Below are 15637 nucleotides of genomic sequence, written 5' to 3' on the forward strand. Positions count from 1 at the left end.
GCGCGCCATGTGGCTTCCATTGAGCCTGCCTGTTGCACTCGGGCGTCAAGACAGAAGACGACTGCACCTTTCTATGTAGCAGTGCGCTATATGGGAATGGGATACCGTCTTTGTCAGGTAACGCCATCTTGCACGAATGTCATCTACGTTAAAGAGACTCGCTCAGAGTACAACAGTATACTTCTGTCAAGTATGGGTAAGTTTTTGAAGTTCGGGATATTTTTGAAAGGCATAAATGTCTCTGTACTGACTTGGAAACAAGAAGGTTAGGAATGCTCATATAATGAGGCGAGGTTTGCTCGAGAGATGTGTCGAAGGACGATACAGCACCCTGGCTCGTCTCAAGCCGCCTTACTATTATGTAGTACGGAATGGGATCAGTTTCTTAAATCCTTTTAGCTAGTTACCAGGATCCATTGCCCCCACAGTAGTGAAACTTTGATTATTACACTGCTGCTAAAATGTTCTAGGCAAATAATAAATCAAGGCCAAGAGGCCTGCGTCGGTCTTCTGGCTCGGTTATCCCATCAAGGGCCGGGCTTCAACTATATCGAAAAAACACAATGGGGCTTGCATCGCATAATGGTTTCTCTCCTTAACACCGAACTTGACCTTGGTTGGAAATGCCATTGGCTTACTGCTGGGCCATATCAATGGTCACATAATTCCCTCGCACTAGCAGCCCTTTCCCGACCACCGCAAGATTCCCAGTATTCATCGAGTTTCTCCTGGTTGTGAGCCTTCATATCGCCCTTACCGATATGGCCATATTCCTCACGGCTCATTTTAACATCGGTCCATTTAATTGTAAGATTGGTAGTGTTGCCCATGACTTTATGGGCGATGATTTTTGTGCTTTTGTAACCTTTAATTGTGTCGAAGGTGCCAGTACTACCTGCGATAAAATCAGTTAGCATGTTAGAATCGCTAGTCAACACCAGGGCTTATTTCTCGCGTCGAGGTAGGGCAAATGTATTTCGTCGAAGCTAGAAACCAGGCGACAAAAATGAGTAGTTTAGAGGGTGTTACTTTGAGATGGAGACATGTTGGGTGCCTAGGTCGAGTCGGTCTTGATGGTTTGGTGTGCTCTTCGTAATGACTAGTAAAAAACTTGTCTTGAGCCTGGGTAATAGTTTTTTTCGCAGCTTGTCGAGGATAAGGCGGGACGCTGCAATTTTGTATGTCTACAATACTATGAATCCCGGCAGAATGTTAAGACAAGTGATCACACCACAAGTTCAGAGGTATTAAATTGGCTCGACATCGACCGTGGAGGCTGTGACTAAGAGATTGGAAACTATAAAACGAGACGAAACGAGACGAGACGAACCGAAACGAAGCAATAATAGGAAGACAGATTAATACAGCCAGCGAATCCATGCGTCCTCAACCAAACCTTATCCAACTAAGAGCTACAGGGCACAGAACTGACCTGATGTCAGTCGATACGTTCTTAGTCGGTAACAGAGGAAAAGCATCATGCCCAAAACGATGGACAGCATACGCCGCAATTTTATATGTCTACAATACTATAAATCACGGCAGAAGGTCAAAGCCAAGTGGACCACATCACAAGTTCGAGGCTGTGACAAAGAGATAAGAAACTACCAATAAAACAGTGATAGGAAGTCGGATTGATACAGTCAGCGAATCCATGTGTACTCAACCGAACCCTGCCCAAATAAGAGCTGTAGGGCACAGAACTGACCTGATGCCAGTCGACACGTTCTTAGTCGGTAATAGAGGAAGCATCATGCTCAAAAGGATGGTCAGAATCGGACCCAACGACTACGACATGGAGGTGGTCAACGACCTAGGTATATCTAATATTAATTAAGCCCTTAATGTTCTAATCAGAATGTCAATGAGGCATTCTTGAAAGGAATCAAAGCCAAGATAACCGCCTGAGTGTAAAAGTCTGCTCGATCAACAACGCCATCCGTCAAAATCCCAACCGAGCCCTTCTTGTTCTTGGAGTTTGTCTGTCCAAAAATCTGGTCGTCCGCATGGCCCAGTTCCACGCCCTGCCTCAACAGCTCACACGTCTTCTCTGGCAAAAAGTATCCTGCCGTCCTAGCCCTCCCCAGCTTTCCATCCTTTCCAATGACGACAATCCACGCAAAATTGAAGATGGAGCCGTCACGAGGCTCGACTCCCCCCTCGATCCCAACCCAAAAGTTGGCGTCTGGCAGTTCTTTCTGGGCGTTTCTTGCCCTGTTTGTTGCTCCAAGGAGGGTTTCTTCGTCTGAAAATGGTTGTTCGGCGACGTGAGAGGGAACGCTGATGCCCTGAAAGTCGTACGAGCCTGGTAGTAGTTGAGCGAAGCCTTCCCGTGTTGCTTTTGTTTTGGGGATGCTATTGGAAGCAATCACCACAATTTTCTGAGGAGTAGCCATGGTTTCTGAATAGGAAAAGTTGAAGTCTTGTTGGAGAATGTCTTGACTGAGATGTAGCCGTGGTATAAGTAAGAACAGATAATGATAAAGATTGAGCGCATGACTCATCACACCGAAAGCTGCGGGATTTTCAATGTGTGCTCTCCGTTCTCCACTCCATGGTCGCACAATCACGTCAATGAGGTGATTGGTGAGAGTGATTCACAACACGACACAGGATAACAACATGAGTCAAAGAGACACCGGTTGATAACTAGATGCCTATTTTTAGCGTTTCTTTACTTGCACCGCAAGTATCGACTCCAGGGACATGTCGTAAATCCAGAAGCACCCTTGAGAATACATATTCTTCTAACTACTATGTGTGAATAGTGACAGAATCATCTTGGCAGGAGTTGCAACTATACACGCGTGGTTCTCAAGACGACGTGCATTTCCATGTCCCTTGTTCTCAAGATCCCAACACCTTGGCCCAATCCTGCTTCTTTAGCCAATCCGCAACAGTCCCCAATTCAGGAGGCGAGTCCAGCTATTGCATGTTAGAAATTGTGGACCAAAAGGAGGCAAAATGGTCAACTCACGTCCTTTGGGTGAACGATATCAGGGTCGTTACGACCCTCAAGCCCATACTCGTTGGCAAATGCCCAGTTCTCCAGAAGCTCAGGCTGCAAGTCAGGCGGGCAATCAAACGCAAACTGACCCATAGGAAGCTGAACAGTCTTGGCTTTGTAGCCAGTCACTTCGTTAAAGGTATCCACGACTTCACGCAGCGTAAGCCACTCCCGCCATCCCATAACGCTCTTTCCCGGTGCCTCGTTAATGAGCGCCTTCACAATCGGTCCAGTGTCCTCGTCTTGCGCGATGAAGGGGAATTTGGCGTCGGGGTTCAGGTTTGAGACGAATTGAACACTGCCATCTTCCGCCTATGCTGTATTAGCAACACCCTCCTTGACGCATAACAACTGCCAGAAGTACTGACCTTGGTCGGCTGAGACATTGGATGATCCGTGAAGTTGCTCAAGAAGAAGCCGCCCTTAAACACGCTAGTCTTGGACCACAAATCCGGGTACTTCTCCTTCGCATAGTCCTCGGCGTCAGCCTTGGATTCATAATGGTATATGTGGGTGTATTTGCCGGCAGTCAGTTTTGCCGCATGTGGCAGTGAAGAAATCACCAAGCGGCTCAAGCTAGGGAGTTCAGCAGCTACATCAATGGCATTGTTGAGCTGCTGCGTCTCCCGTTCCTTGGCCTGCTCGTTAAGCGACTTCCCAGGGTGTGCGTTAGGTCTGCCGGCCAGCTCATTATAGATGGCCCAGAAATCGCTGACAAGAAAGATGGCGTTGGCACCCTCAAAAGCAGGGACGAGAGAGGCCGGATCGTCTAGGTTGGCTTGGACGACCTCAACTCCACGGCGTTTGAGCGCTTCTGCTTTGCGGCTTGAGGAATTGCGAGTGATGCCTCGAACTCGCCAATTGGGTTCATTGAGAAACGTGTCGACGACGGAGCCTCCTTGGCCTCCCGTGGCTCCGATGACAACGATCAGGTTCTGGGCAGTCATGGTTGGTTGTTGGTTGTTGGATAGCGTTGGTGGTAGTGTAAGTGGAAGCGTGTTCAGAGCTGGCTGATGATGTCCAAACTTGGGTCATTCCCCAACTTTATATACCTCTTAGAAACAAATACTTAGCATATGATTTCTAATATCATCCCACGATTGTCAAGTAATCACAACGTTAACGGAGCAATATCATCGTTAAATGCCAAGCCCAGCCCATCACGGCCCCACTAAAGTCCGCTCCGCGGCCGCTCTCTATATCCCCCTTCCGCTCCATCCCGCTCTCACTCAGCATCGTCCTCTTCACCTCAAACATCTGCAGCCTCGTTGCAAACATTTCCGCTTTTCCCCTCCTTGATCATCCTCAAAGCTAGACACATCAGCGGAAAGGAACGGACTGACCCCTCATTCGACATGACACCCTCCAGGGCCCGTCATGCCTGTGAAGCATGCCGGTAAGTGTCCGCTCAGACTCCCGCTTGGCCCGACCGCAGAGCGGCATACTTGTCCGCCTAGGCAGTATGAGTACGCGGGTGAATCCGCTAATAACCCTTCCTAGACGTCTCAAGAGAAAGTGTAACAAGGATTGGCCTTCGTGCTCACTCGTGTGTTCCACACCAGCATCTTACACTATAGGCCGGCCACCCAAGACTAATTGATGCCCAACACAGTGTATTCGCCTTGGCAAGGTTTGCGACTATTCCAATCCCAGCTCGAGCAGAGCTACAGAAGCTGCAGGTCTATACCCCCTGTTCGAAGATTCTGGCCCCTCGTTCCCATCATCCTTCTTCATGGATGCACACCTCTTTACTCCCTTGAACACCACCAACGCCTTGACAAGGGGCCCTACATCTCGCTTACGGCTGATCACCTCGGATCACCTCCCCATCGAAGAGCGAGGGGCTCTGCACGAAGAATACTTTACTTCCATGCATCAGTGGCTTCCCATGATCAGCGAGAAGCGACTACTAGACGCCCACCTTGCCTTGAACGATGCCTGCCACGATCTTCTCCTTCTTTGCATGAAACTATGCATCATTCGTGTAGACAAATGCCCGCCCTCCCAGCATCCTTTGTACTCCTTGGCAAAATATCTCTCCTCTTCCGCCGAAAACGAAGGCCTCGCCTCCCTTCGACTCATCCAGGCGCTTGTTCTTCTTGCTGTCTATGAGCTATCACACGCAATTCACCCAGCTGCGTATCTCACCATCGGTCGTGCAGCTAGGCTGGTCATTTTGATGGGATGGCATGACAGAGATGCTCAACAGTTGTTCAAGCCTGCCGATACATGGAGTCTACTCGAAGAGCAGCGCAGAACGTGGTGGGCTGTTTTCATACTCGATAGGTAAGTCACTATCTCGACTTCTGTTAAGAGCAACAGGCATCGACATTGTGACTGATACTCTTCGCCAGAGTCATCAACACAGAAACCAGTGGGTTCCCGTTTGCCACGCCAGAGCCAAGCCCCGATGAACTCCTGCCAGTGAACGATGAAGACTGGGGCAGAGGAAAATCAATCCCCAGTCAACCATTGTACACAGCATCCTTCAGCACCTACGCACCTCTCGGCTGCTTTGCCAGGACATGCCAAGCGGCTCACATGCTCGGCAAGGTCATCAACAACAGAGATGCCAAGCAGAGATCTTCACAAGAGGCCGCAGATCTCCTCACCGAGGCCCAGAGCCTTCATCAAGCACTGTCCGCCCTGAAACTCTCTATCGAGCAGACTGCGGGCTATGAATCTGGCCAATCCGAGTATCCCCTGTGGAGTGCTATCTCCATCTGCGTCTCAGCCCAATCCCTCTTGTACAGTTCATACGGGTGCCCAGATGCCCCGGGTACCGCGAGTCGAGCACGGCTGGCCCTGGACACAGAGATGCAAGGCCTCAGCGTAGAGGGGCTGCGTGTGCTGGCTTCTTCCACGGGTCCTAGACTGGCCCAGATTCCAACTCAATGCCCCTTGATGGCAAGATGCTTCTATGCTGCTGCGACTGCATGTGCGTGGTTCATACGCGAAGATGGTGAGCCAGAAATGCGAGACGCCTTGGGACAGATGGTGAGCAGCTTGACGGTGCTGTCGACGCGTTGGGCCGTTGCAGGTTCGTGTTTTGATATTCCTTTTCTTACATGACTGACAATATTAAATAGGTGAATACCTTGCCTTGCTTGAACATAGTGGAACCTTGAACCTTGTCGACGCTGAGCCTATCATTGTTGACGCTTTCTCTCAATAGGTAAGGCCCAGGGGGGTTTGGAATACTTATATACTATCTATGGAATAGCAAAGACTATTAGGTCCTAAATATGGTTAGGGCTAAAAAACACTAAAATAGTTTAAACTATATCTTGATTTTAAATTTATTGGTATTCTTAGTGTGTTTTTCAGCTATCCCTGGGGAAGGATTTGTTAAAGGGTTCACGCTAACATCTTGTCTTTTTCTTAACCTGCGCGGGCTTGACCATGTCTCGATTTCTCTTTTCAGGTTCCTTAGATTCCATGCTTGGGCTTTGAACTGCAGCATGTTGGTATGGACTGATGATATGTATAACATTGGTATATACCCCTGAAATCCCAACGCTTCAAAAAGAACAATCCGTGCCTGATGCTATTCCCAACGCCTTGTATCTAGTCAACTGGAGGTGGCTTGAAGACCGAATCACCCGTTGGTGGCAGTCCTGCAACACGGCCTCTGGTCTGCGACATCAGCTCATACCAGTGGCTACAAGAATACTTGGTCTCCATTCTTTGAGCTCCCCTCGCTATCCTGCCTGAAAATCTTGGTGAGAGACGTTTCCAAGGCTCCAAAGAACTGTAATCCCCTCGCTTGGCTCGATCCTCAGGACTGTCAACCTCGGTCAGAAATTTATAAAGATATGGCCCGTAGTCGCCGGAAGGGTAAACTGTAGCTCCATGGTCGAGAAGTGTCTTCATCATCGGGTATTTCAGTGAGTACTCAACCCAGCTCGCCGCCTCCAGCGCGCTTCCAAAGTAACCTCCTCTTACGTTGGGATCTGCTCCATGGTCAAGGAGGAGATTTACCACGGTCGAGAAACGCTGGTGGACTGCCAACTGCAATACCGTTCCGTAAAACCCGGCAACCTTGTTCACATCTGCTCCCGCTTTGAGAAGCGGCACCAGGGCAGAGGATTTCCCTAGAACTGCCGCAATGATCGGTATACCCAAGAAGCCGCCTTCGAGGTTCGGGTCAGCGCCGCGGTCGAGCAGCAGCTTCACCATGTCTTGATGATTCATGTAAGCCGCATACTGCAGTGCAGAGCCGAACTCGAAGGAGCATATGTTGATGTCCGCCCCAGCGTCAAGGAGAAGGGCGGCCGTCTCGCTGGATCCTTGGCCCGATGCTGCAGCCGTTAGGGGACTCTTGAATAGACCCTGGTGACAATCCACATCCGCTCCATTAGCCAACAGGAGGCCCACCAAGTCCGATCTCCCGTCATATGCTGCGATCTGGATTGGCGAGCTCCGTTGACGGGCACTCATAGTGTTGACGTGTACCTTGGCCCCGGCATCAAGAATGAGCCTGCAGACGTCAAAGTGGCCGTACTTAACGGCCATAGTCAACATTTCTTCTGTTTCCTCCATCAAGCGACTGAAAAGCGATGGGTTATCCTCGAACATGGCCTTCAAATACCCAGCCAGGCCCAAAGCAGCAAACAGTGCAAAGGGACCAGGCTGGATGTCAAGGAGTACCACAGACAAGTCGATGGCTTCGTCTCCCAGCGGGATGATGAATTTGTAGGACTTGTAGCGCCGTATCCAGTCTTCAGCGTGATGAGCGGAAAAGGTGGCAACCAAGTCGAAAAAGTGCGCGTCGGTTTGATACAACTTGACATCTCCAGCGTCCGCTATACGAACGTGGAAAAACCATCCTTGTGAATAGTTGGTGAGTGGGCCACAGCCAAGCAGCTTTGATTTGACGCTGTTGGATTGTGATCCTTCCGAGGCGTGGGACGAGCCATGGAGGCGGCAGTTGGTCGCAGACTTCAACAAGACGGCGAGGCACACAGAAGCCATGGCTCGGTTAACCTGTTGCCTGGACCAGTGGTGGGTTTCAAAATACTCTTGGACTGATAAATGGGCGAAGCGGCAGATCTTGGCGTGTCTCACGGAGCCGCGCCCGTTGTCAAACGCATCCGTTTCGACGACTGTGATGAGGTTGTGGCAGGCTTCAAGCACAAAGTCAATGTCTATATCGACTTTAAACAACTTGGTCGTATCCGGGTCCTGGCAGGCTGCAGCCACAAGCTCATGAGGCCTCAGAGGCCTGTAGGAACCCATGAGCCATTGAAATGCTCTATCAGCAACTTGCCCCCAGCTTCCTTTCCGGGACTTTATATCATGGTATATCCTGTCGTATGCGTTCTTCAAGCCCTCGGGTAGGTCATCAAGATACTGGAGCACATCCTGGTCTCGTCGGAGTTTGAGGAGATCATCAATATGCAGCGCAGCCCACTGGAACCTGATCCTGACATTAGCCATGCAGCCTGAACGCTTCTCGGAACCCCGTCTCACATTGCTTGGCTTTTCTTTCTGAATGTTGATACGATCTTGATCTGCGTCTGGCTGGATATTTTGGACCGAAATTGTGGGCTCTTGTCAAGCTTGTCCTTGATGAACTGCTCGATGTCTTGCTGGTTGTCTGTGGCCTGGATCTCAAGGTGCTGTCCGCTCTCATACCGAGCCTTCAAATCTCCATCGTTGCGGCTTGCTATGAAGATCTTGACCGGGTGTGAAGAACTAGTCAGAAACTCCTCTAGGGCATCCATGAGTATGTGCCTAGTCTCCTTGTTACACTCATCCAGACCATCGATAACGATGGTGGTTTGCGAATATCGACTTAGCATTTTGACCACCAAGTCCCGGCATTCTTGCACGGTGAGTTGGCTCATGGCAAATCCAGTGCTTTTGCGCTCATCATACACGTCGACAACAAAAGACATGATGAGCTCATCTGTGGTTTTCGCCGCCAGCTGGCGGACGAGACTTTGGAGCACGCGTGAAGGTTGCTGATGGTCCTCTTGATTTCGATCGCAATAGAAGTATGCCAGGCCCTCGTTATTGATATTGGAACTCACAAGGTCCATCAATCCATCGATTACTTTGGAACTGAGCTTGGTCTTACCACACCCTGCTGTGTAAAAAGTCAGCATCTTGCAAGAACACAGCGCGACTGAGGGGCCTACGTATTCCATGCAACCAAAGGACCATCGAGGCACTTGTGTTCCGCCAGTCATTGTAAACTTGGTGACGCAGCAACCAGTCGCCTGTTCCATCAACACGGCCGGCTCTAGCAGCGTCGTGGTCGCTCAGGTGAGGTATGCCAGATAGCCATTGAAGGATCTCGGCGTTCCTTTCCTTGTCTTGGCGGGACCAGAGCTTTTGGACATCTGCGCCAAGACGGAGCAGTTGGGAAGTGAGAACACCCTGGAGCTCTCCATACCGCCCGGCGAGGTTGTGATGAAGTTGTCGCTGGTATATCCTCTCGAAAATAGAAAATTCAACCTCGACTCTTGATTCCAGAGTTTGTAGGTTTCCCAAGTACTGACCAAGCTCGTCTACATTGAACAGCGCGTGCATGGCTCGGCGTGTAGTGCTTTTAGAGATCAACCGTATGAACAGGGCCATGAAGGATAATATGCTAGCATAAAGCTGGATCAGAGCTGTCTCGAAGTTCTGGGCAGACTGCTCAGTGGCCAAGACATCCGCCTTGGTGTACATAGTCTCGTACACCGCGCAGCGCAACAGGAGGTATGTCACCTGCTCCATGCCGACAAGAAGCTGACCGTGCTGTTGGTTGTCCGCAGTAGCAGCCTGTGGTACCGAATGTTAGCCAGCGGCTTTGGCAGTCCCATCGAGTCTTTACCTGCAAGACAAATCGAACAGCTGCCCACGGGAGGGCGCCATGGACTGGATCAAAGCTGACTGCAACATCTCCAACCCCCTTCATCTTGTCCAGCCAAACAATGATCTTGCCGGCCACATCCCGGAGAATGACGTGTCGGCCGTTGAATCTGAACTTCCAGGTCTTGGCTTCCGCCTGTCGCTGCTTCTCAAGGGCCAGTTGCTGGATCTGCTCTTGTATCTGCTCAGGTGGCTGGACAGTCCCAGTGTTGCGGATCAATGCAGTCCTCGTCTCATCTGGAAGCGTCTCAAAAGCCCTTACCCACAGCGCCTTCTTCGTCTGAGATGCGGGGGCGGGACGGCATCAAGGCTGGGTAATTGGTGTTCAGGCGTAGTCCGACTGCCTGGCCGAGAAATGTGCTCACCGGGTACAGGCGACGCATACGGTGATGGTGGGTAAGATAAGGGCCGAGAACTCTGTGCAACTCCCGTCTTCGCGGGTTGGGCAGCAGCAGTGACGGGACTGTGAGTAGACTGAGATGCCGACAATGAAGAGCCCGAGTCATATTCAGTTGCATCTGGAGGTTTGAGTGTTGTGCCGCCCCCGAACCAGGAGTTGCATCGTTGGAGTCTTCGTGTGAAGTCGTGAGAGTACAGTAGCGCATCCTGCGACCATGGTTGCATCACGTGCTGCAAGATGTTGGGCTTTCAGTGGCTGCCTCCCTCCTTCCTTGGGTTGAAAAGCAGAAGCGTCGGTTGGAACGGTTAGGCGGGGGCAATGCATGAGGCTGGTGCAGAGTTAGGCAGGTTGCCAGGGTCTGGTTGGGGGCCAATCATTGACTGAAACCAGACAATTGTTAGACGAGAGTAGAGTTCAAGGCCGAGCGGGTCTAGTAGCAGTCCAATTGACACTATAAATGTGAATATAGCTGCGATGTAGGCCTCGTAGACAGTTCAAAAGTTCCCGCTACTCTTCTGAACGACTTCAGGCGCTAACTTTACTGGGTGGGTACCTTAGTACAATTACACCATAGCAAGTGGTCCAAGAAAAAAATGGCATACTATAGGCAGGCAACGAGAACTTTTGCCGGGCTATAGGGACATAATTTGGAGTAAAATAAATAAATAAAAATGTAAAATAAATAAATTATACTCTAAAGTCTATCTATGATATTATATTTATCATCATAAGCCTTTGATGCTATGGTTCTGCGCATTAAAAAGGTAGAGTACTTGCGATGCGTGCCATTTTTTTCATGGACCACTAGCGTGGCTCCCGTGTTAGTTTGCCGGGCCCACAGATTTTCAACTCCGAACTCGGTCTTCGCGTCATTCTCTTCCTTCTGCTTCACAACATCCTTCACTCAATTCTCCCTTGGAGAGTGGGCCTGGAGCTGCTACGGGGTCGGAGAAGCATCATCTGTCAATTGAGGCGAGCTCAACACCAACGACGATGCCTGCACGCGATCCTCAGCGCGAGGAGAGGCCTCAGAATGGAGTCTTGCACGATGAGACCTCGCCTCTCCTCGCTCGCGCACCCGAGACGCCTCAATTGGACACCAAGTCCCTAACCGAGATTCACAGCATCTGGTCCGAAGCCAAGCTCCTCTGCCAGTACTCGCTGCCTCTGATTGCGACCTATCTCCTCCAGTACTCGTTCACCGTCATCACGACAGTCGTTGCCGGCCATTTAAGCGCCGAGGATCTCGCTGCCTCTTCCCTGGGTTTGACCACCATGAACATTGTCGGCTTCACCATCTTTGAGGGCATGGCGACCGCTCTCGATACCCTCTGTGCCCAGGCCTATGGCTCCGGTCGTTTCACAGGTGTCGGACTGCACATCCAGCGCATGGTTATCCTCATGACGGTCGTTATGGTCCCTGTCGCCACCTTCTGGTTGTGTTCACACTGGATTCTTCCATTGCTCGTACCTCAACGTACTCTCGCCCTCAAGGCCGCCTCTTTCTTGCGTGTCAGTCTTGTTGGGCTGCCCGGATATGCTTTCTTCGAAGCCGGCAAGAGGTTTCTGCAGGCTCAAGGCGATTTTGGTCCAGGTATGGTTGTGCTCATCATCTGCGCGCCTGTCAATGCCTTTCTCAGCTGGTTCTTCGCCGTGAAGCTAGACATGGGTCTCGATGGAGCTGCTTTCGGACAGGCCCTTGCGAATAACCTCAGACCTGCCCTGCTACTGCTATACATTGTCGTCTTCGGGAAGAAGTCCCACCGCTGCTGGGGCGGCTGGGATGCACGAGCCGCCTTTTCCGTCGGGGAATGGGGTCCAATGGTTCGTCTGTCCGTTGCAAGCACAGCTGTCAATGCCGCCGAGTGGCTTGCTTTTGAGATCCTCATGATCAGCACCTCGTACATCGGAACCCGTCATCTCGCCGCCCAGACCGTGCTGAACACGCTCTCCATTGTTACATGGCATATCCCATTCTCGATCAGTGTTGCTGTTACCACACGGTTCGGTCACCTCATTGGTGCAGGAGCACTAAAGGAAGCACGCCGGGCCGCAGTTCTTTATGCCATCGTCTTCTTGGCCGTCGGTGTTTTCGATGGTGTCTTTCTGTTCACTCTGCGACGTCCATTGGCAGATCTCTTCTCAGAGGACGCTGGCGTGAGAGATCTCGCCATCCGCTCTATGCTCACCGTGGCCGTGTTCCAGATCATCGACTCCGTCATCTGTGGAACCAACGGTGTGCTAAGGGGCCTGGCGAAGCAGTCTGTCGCTGCGTGGGTTGTGCTAGCCGTCAATTACCTGGCTGCTGTACCATTTGCTATTTGGCTTGAGCTTGGAAGCCCGGATATGAAGCTTGATGGTCTGTGGGTTGGTCTCGGGGTCGGAATGGTCATCATCGCCCTAATTGAGTGTGCATACATGAAGTGGATCAGCTGGCAGGACTGTGTTGATGACGTGAGGGAAAGGGAGGACGACGGGACATAGAATATCCACGTCTATACTGCCAAGGGAAAGTTCTCGATAGAATCTAGATATTATGTAGCGATACATGCATATAGATAGGCGTCAGTGTTGCGATTTTACAACGCACACTTTACCGACATCTAGAAAGGGGGGCAGGGGACACATGAATGCTTGGATAGTAGAACAATAGCCTAGAGAAGCGATACAAACAGATGTGCCACTATGTCAAAAGACAACCTCTTTAAAACTATCAGATAGTATCAGGGACTTCGAACAGTAAGCAAGAGTGAACTCGATGGATTGCGAGATGTATTAGAGTGAGGAAAATAAAGAGAAACAATTAGCTAACTTCACAAACCTCAGCCGAGCTTGTGTTAATTACGAGGTCAAGAGTGTGTCGACTCACAGACTGAATAACTCCATAATAGATACAACTTGGCACTGATGCATGAGATTTACAGGGATGGAGAACAGCTGGGTAAAAATAAAGGAAATGGTGAACAATGAAGGACTCCAAAGGGCAAAAAGAGTGGTTCCGCCCGGGATCGAACCGGGGACCTTCTCGGTGTTAACGAGATGCCATAACCAACTAGACCACGGAACCGAGGTTGCTGATTGGTTGGAGATGCCTTTTCAAACTGAGACTATTGGCTGTCCAGCGCGTAACCTTGTGGACTGAAGGAATTATTGTCTCCTCACCCAGTAGAGCATTGAGCATTCTAACCTGTACAAGATCCGAAGTATTCGAGTATTTGTCATTGCCTTTCCTAAATATACTCAATGACATGTCAAGTCTCAATTAAGCTGAAGGAGAAGAACGTAGCTGTACAAGTCGGAGTCACCTAACAACTCGTCCCATTCTGTTGTAGCTATCAAGCAGTCTATAGCTATTCTATTCAGCGAATCGAAATTTCCAAAGCGCGTCAAGCTCTTCAGTTCTTGGCCTTAAAGTTCAGCGTCATTTCATGATTGCAATTTAATGTGAAATTCATTAGGATGTGTTACAAAGTCAAGTTCATCGAATTGGTGCTATTACAAGAGAGCTATCTTGGTAAAAGATCTGCATATTTCGGTTTGCCTACTCCAACATGGCCTCAATCACACTCTCCGAATCCTTGTGCCAGATGCCAGTAATCTTCAGCCCTGCATCTGCCAACAGCTTGCGCCACTGGCTCTCCGTCCGCTCGCGGTTCACAAGCATACCCATCATGGTCCAGTCAAGGCTTGTCTGCTGCCAAGGCGCACCCACATCTCGCAGCACAGCCTCGTTGATGAGAAGTCGGGAATATCCCTTGGTCATGGCATCCCGCAGATGAGACAGGATGACAGCGCACTCGGCATCGGGCCAGTCGTGGAGAATGAGGCGCATAAAGTAGGCGCGGGCACCACGATACTCGACGGGCTGAGGCTTGAAAAAGTCGTGCGCCACAGCTTGGATGTTTTCAGGTAAGTTACCGGTTGTCTTGGCGTCTTCAATAACCTCTGGGAGGTCTTGAAGCACCAACTGGCCGGCTGGGACGTTGTCCTTGGCGTTCAGGCCAAGCAACTCATGGCCAACACCACCACCGATGTCAACCAAGAGAGGGCCAGATTGCTCAGCAATCTTGTCATCGGCCGCAAGACGTTCCTCAAATGGGTAAAACTCAACCCAACGAGGTCTAGCCTTAGCATAGCCAGTCATGAAGCCATTAAAGGCCTTGCCAAGGCGGGCATTCTCTTTCAGAATGCTAAAGAAAGGCTTCTCCGTCCTGAGGCCATACTGAACGGGTCCGTCGCTAGCATCCTTGGGGACTCGATAGTTTGTCTTCGCCAAGAACTCTGGAAGACCCTGGAAGGTGGGGATCATGCCTTCGAAGCTATAGATGAGGCCGCCTTCCATGGTTGGGTCTCGAGTCGACATGGAGAAAGGTGTGGCGACATATTGATCCATGCCCACCTCTTTAACGATGCCATTGGCAGCCAGGTGCTTCAGGATCCGAGCTGTAACTCGTGTTAGCCAGCATCACGGCATTGGAATAGCCAAATACATACCGACTAGTACAGGGTCGGCAGTTGTGCCGGCTGCCAACTGCTCACTGCTCTGGGGCTCTTCACCCAGCTTCTTGAAAAGCCCCAGCTCAAAGCCGGTTCTGAAGGCAGCTGTCCGAGTTGGTTCACCCCAGCCGATCCTCGCCAGCTGCTCTCCAGGATTCTCGAGCTCTTGGATGAGAGCGGCGGCTGCGGCTATGACCTTTTGCCTCGCACTCTCATCCCCAGTCTCAGTAAAGACCTTTCCGTTGGAGGCGACTGCATCAATGAGTGCAGCAGCCATGTTTTAGAAGTGTACTTGAAGACAAAAACAAGTGTCAAGGTTAAAGAGTAGAATTCGCTTGCAGATAAAGCCGGTTTATCTCAAGTCAATGGTCCACGAGCACTATTTATGTTAGCAACTTCAAGTCAGCCTTAGGGACTAAATAGTCCGAGATACCGCATTACATTGCGATTAGCGCTCTGGATAGATGCTCGACGCTCCAGTCAGCGGTCCTTGTTACTTGGGGTCAGAAGCTAAGCCGCTAGGGCTTACTGTTGAGCTGGCCATCGCGTCATTTTCCAATGGGAATAATATGGGGTTGCATTGTATGCCGTTACCAACAGCTTTCTTCTCATCAGAGCCGAAGGAGCCGGGGTGTGGCACATATGGTCCTACGGACAACCTGCAGTCCTATGGTCAGCATTCCAGCGTTTCATCACAGAGCTCTGTGACCCAAGGGATGCCCAGTGCAGCTTGACAGCCTCAAGGATTTCATATGTTGCTCGAATGGATTACCTCTTCCGGATACAATTCAGCCTTGTTTCGATCCTACAACAGCAAAAGCCTGATCAGCCGACACCCATGTCCCGGTGCTGTTGCAACCAGACCGGGGCAG

General features: G+C 50.6%; 6 protein-coding genes across 6 annotated transcripts; 2 read left to right on the forward strand and 4 right to left on the reverse strand.

Annotated features, from left to right (window-relative positions):
• Window positions 1-1853: 1853 nt before the first annotated feature.
• Window positions 1854-2396, reverse strand: MRS44_004363 (uncharacterized protein; the record flags this gene model as incomplete). Its single annotated transcript, XM_065622174.1, has 1 exon — window positions 1854-2396. The coding sequence occupies one exon, from the start codon at window positions 2394-2396 to the stop codon at window positions 1854-1856; it is 543 nt and encodes a 180-aa protein (XP_065478246.1).
• Window positions 2397-2847: 451 nt separating this feature from the next.
• Window positions 2848-3954, reverse strand: MRS44_004364 (uncharacterized protein; the record flags this gene model as incomplete). Its single annotated transcript, XM_046283237.2, has 3 exons — window positions 2848-2925; window positions 2978-3319; window positions 3376-3954. The coding sequence occupies 3 exons, from the start codon at window positions 3952-3954 to the stop codon at window positions 2848-2850; spliced, it is 999 nt and encodes a 332-aa protein (XP_046136512.2).
• A 408-nt stretch (window positions 3955-4362) lies between these two features.
• Window positions 4363-6182, forward strand: MRS44_004365 (uncharacterized protein; the record flags this gene model as incomplete). Its single annotated transcript, XM_065622175.1, has 4 exons — window positions 4363-4403; window positions 4661-5293; window positions 5362-6047; window positions 6097-6182. The coding sequence occupies 4 exons, from the start codon at window positions 4363-4365 to the stop codon at window positions 6180-6182; spliced, it is 1446 nt and encodes a 481-aa protein (XP_065478247.1).
• Window positions 6183-6574: 392 nt separating this feature from the next.
• MRS44_004366 (uncharacterized protein) lies at window positions 6575-10492 on the reverse strand (the record flags this gene model as incomplete). Its single annotated transcript, XM_065622176.1, has 6 exons — window positions 6575-8426; window positions 8480-9098; window positions 9151-9778; window positions 9831-10061; window positions 10135-10178; window positions 10234-10492. The coding sequence occupies 6 exons, from the start codon at window positions 10490-10492 to the stop codon at window positions 6575-6577; spliced, it is 3633 nt and encodes a 1210-aa protein (XP_065478248.1).
• Window positions 10493-11261: 769 nt separating this feature from the next.
• MRS44_004367 (uncharacterized protein) lies at window positions 11262-12752 on the forward strand (the record flags this gene model as incomplete). Its single annotated transcript, XM_046275649.2, has 1 exon — window positions 11262-12752. The coding sequence occupies one exon, from the start codon at window positions 11262-11264 to the stop codon at window positions 12750-12752; it is 1491 nt and encodes a 496-aa protein (XP_046136509.1).
• Window positions 12753-13809: 1057 nt separating this feature from the next.
• Window positions 13810-15042, reverse strand: MRS44_004368 (uncharacterized protein; the record flags this gene model as incomplete). The annotated part of the gene is made up of 2 exons (XM_046279956.2): window positions 13810-14711; window positions 14763-15042. The coding sequence occupies 2 exons, from the start codon at window positions 15040-15042 to the stop codon at window positions 13810-13812; spliced, it is 1182 nt and encodes a 393-aa protein (XP_046136508.2).
• Window positions 15043-15637: the final 595 nt, after the last annotated feature.

The sequence above is a fragment of the Fusarium solani genome (genome assembly GCF_023522795.1).
Source record: "Fusarium solani strain SB1 chromosome Unknown bctg00000002, whole genome shotgun sequence".
NCBI classification, from domain to species: domain Eukaryota; kingdom Fungi; phylum Ascomycota; class Sordariomycetes; order Hypocreales; family Nectriaceae; genus Fusarium; species Fusarium solani.